The sequence below is a fragment of the Mus pahari genome, chromosome 14, assembly GCF_900095145.1.
Source record: "Mus pahari chromosome 14, PAHARI_EIJ_v1.1, whole genome shotgun sequence".
Lineage (NCBI taxonomy): Eukaryota > Metazoa > Chordata > Mammalia > Rodentia > Muridae > Mus > Mus pahari.
The window spans coordinates 37,276,085-37,285,923 of NC_034603.1; the positions used below are offsets into that span (position 1 = coordinate 37,276,085).

Sequence of the window (9,839 nt, forward strand, 5' to 3'; positions counted from 1 at the left end):
AAAGAAAAAAAAGGAAGAAAGAAAATAAGCAGGTTACGCAAGCCATGGTGGACAAGCCAGCATCAGCACCCTCCACGGCTTCAGCCTCGGCTCCTGCCTCCAGGCTCCTGCCCTGCTTGAGTTCCTGCCCTCACTGCTTTTGATGATGAACTGTTGTATGAAACTGTGAGTGAAATAAACCCTTCCCTCCCCAAGTTGCTTTTGGTCACGGTGTCTTCTCGCAGCAGTAGCAACCTAACCAAGAGGGATACTAACCCTGATTCACACCCTCTCGAAGGAGCCGAGCAGCAATGGGGGCCTGGCCCTGGCCCAGGGACAGGGCATGGAAGCGGTGGGCCATGCCTGTGTGCTCTGCCAGTTGAAGCAGAGCGCTGGTGGGGTCCACACCGGGGGACAGGATGAATACTAGTGGGGATCTCGGGGTCGAGTCCTCCATCACCTGGAAGCACGGGGGTGGTGTCAGGACCGAAGGGAGGGTGTGGACAGGCAGGGGCTGCTGGGCTGTGTGAACAAGAAGGCAGAACCACGGACCGATTTCATGTTTAGCACAGGTGGTTCAATGAATCGAGAGCCAAGGTTGGACACGATGAAGGAAGTAACACAGAACGCCACTCGGTCCTGGCGCAGGGAGCGGACGATCAGCATCCGCTGCATCTCATTGCATGCATTCTCCCACTCGCCTGCAGATGAGAGAAGAGCGACCCTGAGAGTCAGTCAGGAAGGAATCTGAATGGTGGAGAATCTTCAGGTGCTGCATTTGTGAGTGGGGTGGGGGTGGGGTGAATACAGGGCACCTGGCAGCATGGCCTTCTCTGGTGAAGAGTTGGTGTACCACAGGTGCCAGTCCCGAGGGTACTGCTCAAAGGAGTTCATGAGCCCGTGGAAGTTGGTCAGTTTGTCCAGTTCTGTGATGTTATCCCAGTAGGCATCTGCCAGCCAACTGGTACATGGGTTGTCCATTTGGCCCTCACGATCCAGGACCTTGGGAAAGAGAGACACGATGCCTAGAACCCTCAAAAGGAGAGTTCCTAAAATAAAACAACAACAAAAAGGCAAATGTTTGTTTTAATGGATATTCCATCTATCCTGATCTGGTCATCACACACACATACACACACATATGTATGTACTGATACTGAAACACCTCATTGCAAGCCAGGCATAGTGCCTGTCACCAAAGCACCCAGGTGCCAGGCTAGGAAAGAGAATGACCAGGAATTCAAGGTTAGCCTGGTCTATAGAGTGCGTTCTAGCTAGCCTGAGCTATAAAGAACCTTATCTTAAAAATAAAATAAAATAAAAATTAAGCCACACTATACCCAATAAGACTGTGTAATTGCTGGGTTTTTTGTTGTTGTTGTTGTTGTTGTTGTTGTTTGTTTTGTTTTTTGGTTTTTTGAGACAGGGTTTCTCTGTATAGCTCTGGCTGTCCTGGAACTTACTCTGTAGACCAGTGTTTTAATTAAAAATAAAACATGGTATTTTAAGTTATCTCTTGTCGTCGTGTGTGTGTGTGTGTGTGTGTGTGTATGTGTGTGTGTGTGTGTGTGTTTGGGGTTGGTTTTCTGTGAAGCAGAGTGAATGCCTAGTGAGGAGACAGGAATCCAAGATGGACGCAAAGCCACCTTTACTGAGGGATGCATGGGTCGGGTGGCATTGCATACCCACAGCAGTTAAAAGTTTAGGAAGCTGGTGCCCTCTGGTGGCTTAGTGGCAGGAATGGCTCCAAACCCACCCACTGTTGGCATACTCCTCCCATCTATTCTTATACTCATGTTTTTAAATGAAAATCTGGAGTTTTTCCCTCTGGCTTTGGTGTGCACACGCATGCATGTGTGGTGTACGTGCAAGTGTGCAAGTATGTGAAAGCCAGAGAATGATGGTGGGTGCCTTCTTGCATTGCTCTCTACTTATTCCCTGGAGATTAGCTCTCTCCCTGAACTGGAAGCTGGCCAATTAGGCTAGGCCCGGCTAGGTGGGTGCTAAGCTTCTGGGATCCCGTCCATCTGCCTCCATCTTTCACCGTCCCGCTGGGGTCATAAGTACATGAAACCCAGCTGACTTTTTTTTTTTCTTTTAAGGAAGAGAGTCAAGTATACCTGGGTTTCATGTAAGAGGTGATCAGATGACCAGCTTGCAGTGGGTCCCGGAGTCACGTGACAAGTCAGCCCCTCTGCCCCAGGTGCTCCGTGTGCTCGCTTTCCCAGGGAGCCTTTGATTCTGCCCTCCCTCCGACTCTGGAGTCCTCCACACACCTGCTGCCATCCCCACTGCGACCTCCGTGCAGGAAAGTGCCTTCCCACCAACTCACCACGCCCCCACGCAGGAAGAAGTTGTACTCGTCCATGTTGAGCTTGCCAGATGTCTCCAGGATTTTGGCGCACATGTGAAAACTGAACAGAAGCTTGTGGCGCTCAAAAAGGGTTCGGCAGGTGTACCTGGGAGGAACGGGCAGGGAAGATGGAGGGGGGTGGAGGGATGTAGGGTGAGTTGCCCAGCATGAATGCTCAGTGGGTAAAGGTCACACAGGAGGACTGTAGCCAGCGTCTAACCCTAACCTCCTGGGAACAACCAAGGACTTGGGGGCCTTGAGAGACTGAGTTTTCCCAGTGTCCATCCGCAACTAGGCATTTAGTTCCATTAAATAAACAATACATTGATTATTCTCTCACTGTCTTGCTGGGCACTCTGTAGCCCGGAAGACACAGATAAGTAAGCTATGGTCTAGGTCCTTGAGGAAGTCACGGCTCAGCAGGGAGGCCTTGTGCTGACACAGGGACCCAGAGGTTGTCATGATGAGCTCAAAGTGGTGTCTAGGGAACAGAAGGCACAGCACCCGGTCCAGCATGTGGAGAAACAGGGTGATTTAACTTTCCTCAGTTGCTCTCCACTTTATTTTTTGAGGCAGGATCTCTCATTGAACCTAGAGCTCATCAATTCAGCTGGACTGGCTGCCTGGAATGGCTTAGCACCTGTCTTACTGCCCCAGCAGTGGGATTACAGGAGCACAGCACAGAACCCAGCTTTGGTTGGTTGGTTGGTTGTTAGGTTTTCTTGGGGGGAGGGGTGTGGTGAGACAGGGTTTCTCTGTGTAGCCCTGGCTGTCCTGGAACTTGCTCTGTAGACCAGGTTGGTCTTGAACTCATAAAGATCCACCTGCCTCTGCCTCCCAAGTGCTAGGATTAAAGACATGTAGCACTACCCAGCTTGTACCCAGATTCTGATGTGGGTTCATGGGCTCTGGAGTCAAGCCTTCATGTGTCCACGGCAAGGAATTCACCCACTGAGCTCTTTTCCAATGCCTCCACCCCCAGATTTGTATTTCACAGCACCGCTGAAGGGCTTCATCAGACCTGTAGACAGCATAGGTGTGGTAGTCATTCAGGTACTCGATGCGGTCCTCCAGCTTATTGCTGCGGTGGCTCTTGTCAATGCTGAGGATAAAGAGGCCGATGTAGGCGTCCAGGGAGAACTGGTACATGGGGTCAATTCGGCCCATGTCATTGAGCACGAAGAAGAGCACCGAGGCCCGCTGGGCACACGGACGGTAAGCCTGTAGGGGTCAAAAAAGTGTCAGGGCTACAGAGGGGCAGGCACACCCAAGAGCTTGGGAAGGGAGGGGTCGAAAGTGAACAAGATCTAAGTTGCTTCTTGGTGGCTCTGGTCAGGGACGGGACTGGAGGGTGCAGAAGTTCACCTCTCGGGCCAAGTCAATGTTGATCTCTGTGGTCTCACTGGTCTCCAGTTGCTCTGTCACCTCGGTGGCCGTTATCTTGGATGTCTGGAGGGTATTCACCAGCTGCACATCATCTAGCAGAGAGCCTGTGGCCTCATTCAACAAGCTGGGGGGAAGTCGAGAGGTCAGGCGTTTGGAAGGTTCGACTGGAGGGAAAGGGTTCCTCTTAGCCCCTCAGGGTGCTGGTTGGACGCCCATTGGGAGCAGACATGGTAGGTGGGCTCAGGTGGGGGGGGGTGGGGATGATATTCTCACCGCAGGATCTCATCTTCTAGTTCTTTGAGCTTTCTCTTTCCTGCAGCAATGTTGATGACCAGAGAATCCTTCTGCTCCTCCAGCTCCGGTCGCTCCTTTCGAACCACAATGCCCAGCAGCTGGGCTTCCAGGCCCTGAGGAGGTCAAGACTCAGGGTCAGGGTCACTTGCCAATGGCATCTTCCTCTGTCACACTTTTAGACTTCCCAAGACCTCGTCCTCCATCGCCCAGCTCAAGTTTGGTCTTTTTTTGTGTTTCTTATGGACTCTCCAGCCTTTCCTGCTTCAGCCCAAATCTACCTGCTCCTTTACAGCAAAGTTGACAATGGTGGTCTTAGCCGAGGTCTCTGGACTATAGTGGGGATTGGAGAGCTTGGTGGTGAGGTAGAAACGGAAACTGGGATTGTATTCCACCTCCTTGTCACCAATACGAATCAGCATCCGACCACCTGCATCAGTGGGAGGGTCAAGGACCAGAGTCTTCTGTGATCCAGGAAGGCCCCACCCCCCTCTTACACCTAGGTTCATGACTCGGCCTGCCCTAAAGGCTTCACTGAGGCCTAATTCATGGGATGCAGCCCCAAAGAGCCCCCACTTCCCACCCTAGTGTCTCTAGGACCCACCCACAATAAGCCTAGGCTCTGACCAATTCGAGCTACAGATTTGTTGAGCACTGGGTTGAGCGTGGGGTCCAGATACTCCTGCACGTTCTGGAGTAGCACTGGAAATCCAAACTGGATGGCATGTTCTAGAACTCGAAGGTAGTCATGCATCTGCAGGTCGATGATCTTAAGGCCCTAGAGAGCAAGGGGATGGATGGATGGATGGATGGACGGACGGACGGATGGACAGATGGACGGGAGCAGCACGGAGGACCACACTAGCCAAGGGCAGGACCTTGAGAAAAGACTAGGCTTGGGACTCTCCTGGGACAGCCCAGGCTAATACCTGGTTTCCTTCCATGTTCTTAATCCACTTGAGGGCTTGGGCCTGAGGATCAATCATGAGGGCCCACCTGAAAGAGGAAGCCCCTGTCAGCAGACAGACTCTGCTCCTCCCCTGCCTCTCCCTCCCCTAACAAGGCTCTCACCTGTTGCCCCTGGTGACGATGATGCCATTCTCAGTGGAGAAGGCATCAGAGGGCAACCCCTGGATGTTCCAGTCCCGGACTTTGGTGGGATTGGTCAGGAAGTTATCAATGGCAAAGCGAGGTGAACAGGGAACCTGAAGCTCCCTGATCTGAAGAGAGGAGAACCCCAAAATTCAGCAGGAGTCAAGCAGCCCTGTCTCTTGCCTGCACACCGCAAGTGCTTCCCTGTAACCCCTGGGCCCTTCTTACCTTCCTGATCCAGATTTGATTGATAATCTCATCCCGGTAATTGGTCAGAAAGGGTCCCATGTAGGACAAGAAGGCAGCTGCAATCAGACAGTCACCCACCAGGTAACCCAGGTCCTCCTCCAGGCCCTGGTGGACAGAGGGAGGTGTAAGTGCCCAGGGCCTCAGACCTTTGGAGATAAGCTAGAGTGTTTTGGAAGACAGTCTCCTTTGTGCCTTTGATTCTGGTCTAGATCAAAGCTAGTCTCCCTTTTCTAAACCCCTTCAGGCTGAGAACTCAATCACTCTGGAGTCCTGGTCCCTGACAGCCATGTGTATGCTAATTATCCACTGATAAGATCTGCCCCTTGCAGGGAGCCAGGAATTTTGTGAAACAGAGACAAGATGACCCCTGTCTGTTATCTCTCAGAAAGACAAGCTGTTAACAGAGAGGTCTTGCGAGCCTTCCAGTTCCTGCATGGAACTCACCATGTGGTCAGGATGCCATTCCCAGTACACTCTCATTAAATGTGAGAAGGGGAGGGATTTCTACTCTCAATTCCCAACAGCCAATGTGCTCTTGTTTCCCTACTCTTTCTCTGTGGACACGGAGATGGGCCTCCTGAGTGGCGTGGAGAGAAGCCACTGCGACCACCCATCTCACCTGCACGGTCTCCTCCCATCGGGCCTTTTCACCAGCTAGTCCGGACACCAACATCCCCGCTCGCTCCAGCTTCAGCTCCATCTCTTCGGATTTCTTGCGAAGCTCCTCCTTCTGTGCCAGCTTCTCATCATACTGTTTCTTCAGCATCTCCAATTTCTCTGCCACCTAGGAATGATTGGCACGTGGGAGATGGGAAACACAGGGCCCAAGGGCAAGCTGTTTTAGGTCAAACCCTGACTTTGCCACTTGAAGCGGCCTGCCCTTGGATCAGTTAATCTCTTTGAGGGCCAATGAAGTTGACGTAATCCTCTGAACATGCTCTCGCACGTGTGCATATGTACATGCACATGCTTGTTCAAGTGCATGTGTGCATGTGTGTGTGTGTGCACGTGTGTCTGATGCCACGTGTGCCCCCGCACGCGCACGCGCGCACACACACACACATACACACACGCAGAAGTGCGCATCTGGAATCCCAGCACTCTACAGGAAAGATGGGAGAGGAATCACTGGGATTCAAAAACCAGCTGCCTCATCAGGGTCTAGGAGGAGGCCTAGATGCTCGACAGGAGCTGTGCACATGCGCATGCTCATATCCTATAGTTCCTGTTTTTGAGGTTCTGCTTCCCTAGTGTATAAAATAATCCTACACATTGAAGTGGATCAATGAGTGAGTGATGGGGGGTGGGTGGGGAGGGGGTGAATATTATGTCAGATGAGCTTCATTTTTCTTCCTTCCTCCCTCCCTCCTCTTAAAGCCCAGAATCGACCTGGTACTGACCAGATTATGCTCAAGCACAGAGAACAGAGACCTTTCGAAGCATGGTAAACAACATACAAAGCTGGGATGTAAAGTAACTTGGTGGTGGAAGGCATGAGCCAGGCCTTGGGCTCACTCGCCAGCACAGCAGAAAAATAAAAACAAGCCACAGAGGAGAAGCTGGCAAGCCAACTCTGGTGTCAGAGCTTGCTCCCCCACGAGACTCCTGGACGCTGACCACCAGCAACTGCCACTCAGAACTGTTGTCAGCAGTTTTCCAGTTAAAGGTGGGAAGCCAGGCATGGTGGGGTAGCCTGTCAAGCCGGCACTTGGGTGGCTGAGACAGAATGATCACAAGGTCACGGCCAGCCTGGGATATACCGATGGTGCCAGGCCGTCCTGGGTGACCAAAGTGAGAATGGTCTCCAAAGGAGATATGGGTGGGAGGAGGCGAAAGCTTCCCTGTGACATCTTTATAGGCCCCAGCTTCCATAGGAGAGACATCAGTCCAACCTCCCACAACTGGATCACAACAGAGGAAATGGAAGTTAAAAGGGTATCAGGATTTCCATTAGAAGAAATGCCATGGCTGGATACCATGGTGAATGCATTTTAATGCCACTCGAGGGCCAACTGTACATGGGTTGGAGATGGCTCCACATTTAAGAGCACTTGTTGATCTGGAAAAGGATCCAGGTTCGATTCCCAGCACCCACACAGCAACTCACAATTGTATGTAATTCCAGTTCCAGGGCATCTGATGCCATCTTCTGGCCTCTGTGGGCACCAGACACTTACTTGGCACACACACATAATGCAGGCAAAATACCTTTACACAGAAAATTTTGAAAGAATTTTTTAAAAATGCTTAAAAGACTTGATATAGCTGGGCAGTGGTGGCGCACACCTTTAATCCCAGCACTTGGGAGGCAGAGGCAGGCAGATTTCTGAGTTTCAGGACAGCCAGGGCTACATAGAGAAACCCTGTCTTGAAAACCAAAACCAAACCAAACCAAACCAACCAACCAACCAACAAAAAAAAACTTGATATATACTTTGAGGTAAATAAGTTTTAAAATAACCACAATACACTCACCTCCAAAAAAAAAAAAATGTATGTGTGTTTCCCCACACCCCCTACTGTGACAAATGCTCATTGCTTAAGTTGTATCTCTTATATAACCTATTGATGGAGGCTTCCTCATTAAACTTAAATTCAGTTTCCTGATAACTGAAACTCCAGTCAAGCTAACTCCAAGCTGGCCTCCAAGACCCTCGTTCCCTCAGGCACTACTGAGTTTCCACTGTGGTCTTTGGCAAAACATCACTGATGGTTTGAGAGAGCATAATTTTGTTTGGAAGCTGTATATGCCCTATTAAATGTTTGTGTTTCTTTTAATTCCTAAATGGTACTCGTTGAGAAACTTGACTTTGAACTAAGACAACCAACCTCTTAGCTCTTTAAAAAACAAAATGTTTTTCTGGCATGAATTTAATCCTAGCACTCTAGAAGATGAGGCAGGTGGATGAATCTCTGTGAGTTCGAGGCCAGCCTGGTCTACAGAGTGAGTTCCAGGACAGCCAGGGCTACACAGAGAAACCCTGTCTGGAAAAACCAAAGTAATTTCTTTCTTTTATTTTTGAGGTTATAATATGACATCATTTCTCCCACCTTTCCCCTCCTCCTATAGCAGTGGTCCTCAACCTTCCTAAGGCTATGACTGTTTAATACAGTAGTCCCTCACCTTGTGCTGGCCCCCAACCATAAAATCATTTTGTTGCTACTTCATAACTGTAATTTTGATAATTAGAATGGGGGTCGTGACCTACAGGTTGAGAGTCACTGCTCTAACTCCTCCCATAAGCTCCTCCCTGCTCTCATTCAAGTTCCTGGCGTATATGTGTAGGTACATGCATGTACATTCCCAAGCACAGCCTGCTCAGGCCGCACACTATTGCTCATGCATGTTTTCAGGGTTGACCATCTGATGCAGCGAAACCAACTGCTGAGCCTGGCCCTCACCACCTCTGTGTCCCTTAGGCTTCTGCCATTTAGATGAGGTCATACTATATAGTCCTGGCTGTGCTGGAGCTCACCCATGAAAACCCCCCTGCCTCTGCCCCCCAAATACTGGAATTAAAGGTGTCTACCACTATAGGCAGCTAAACCCTTTATCTGGGAGAGACACACTAGCTTAGACACACTAGTTTATCTTTTTTAAAGTGTGACCACAGGCATTTATTTATTTATTTATTTATTTATTTCAATGCCGTGATGTTGGGAGGTGATTTGCTCATGAGAGAGGACTCCTCGTGCATGACATTAGTAAACCCTCCCCCACCCCCAAAAGAGGCTCTGTCATGAATGGTGGCAGGAGAATCCCCACGAGTTCAAGGCCAGCCTAGTCTACCTGGGCTGTAAAGTGAGAAAGAACCATGAGGAGGGAGACAAAAGGGAGGAGGAGGGAGAGCAGAGAAGAAAGAAATGGCAGCAGCAACAGCGGCTGCTTGGCCACCCCAAGCCATCAAGACTAGGTGCCCTTGATGCCAAGTTTGACAACTTGAATTCAGTTCTCAAAGCCTAGAGGATGGAGGGAAGGACCAACTCCTGTGAGTTGTCCTCTGGCTTCTACATTCTCTCTCTCTGTCTCTTTGTCTCTCTCTCTCTCTCTCTCTCTCTCTCTCTCTCTCTCACACACACACACACATACACACACACACACTGTAATTTAAAAAGGAGAAGAGGGAGCTGGAGAAGAGCACATAATGCCCTCAGAGCACTTAAATTGATTCTCAGCACCCACAACACCTGCTAGGGCAGCTCACAACTGTCTAGAACTCTGGTTCCAGGAAAATTTGACACCTCTGCCCTCTGGGTGCTGGCATGCACCAGTACAAACCCCACACAAACACAGAGTTTGTCTGTGTGTGTGTGTGTGTCTGTGTGTGTGCGTGTGTGTGTGTGTCTGTGTGTGTGTCTGTGTGTCTGTGTGTGTGTCTGTCTGTGTGTGTGTCTGTGTGTGTGTCTGTGTGTCTGTGTGTGTGTCTGTCTGTGTGTGTGTCTGTGTGTGTGTGTCTGTCTGTGTGTGTGTGTCTGTGTGTGTGTGTCT

General features: G+C 50.2%; 1 protein-coding gene across 1 annotated transcript in view; it reads right to left on the bottom strand.

Moving 5' to 3' along the window:
• Dnah2 (dynein axonemal heavy chain 2) overlaps positions 1–9,839 on the bottom strand; it is a 125,824-nt gene that overhangs the window by 11,093 nt on the left and 104,892 nt on the right. Inside the window, 13 exon segments of the mRNA XM_021213005.2 lie at positions 256–439; positions 532–680; positions 795–981; positions 2,312–2,438; positions 3,354–3,553; positions 3,698–3,842; positions 3,992–4,125; positions 4,291–4,439; positions 4,637–4,787; positions 4,939–5,005; positions 5,081–5,229; positions 5,330–5,455; positions 5,970–6,134. Coding sequence (XP_021068664.1) covers positions 256–439; positions 532–680; positions 795–981; positions 2,312–2,438; positions 3,354–3,553; positions 3,698–3,842; positions 3,992–4,125; positions 4,291–4,439; positions 4,637–4,787; positions 4,939–5,005; positions 5,081–5,229; positions 5,330–5,455; positions 5,970–6,134 — 1,933 coding nt within the window.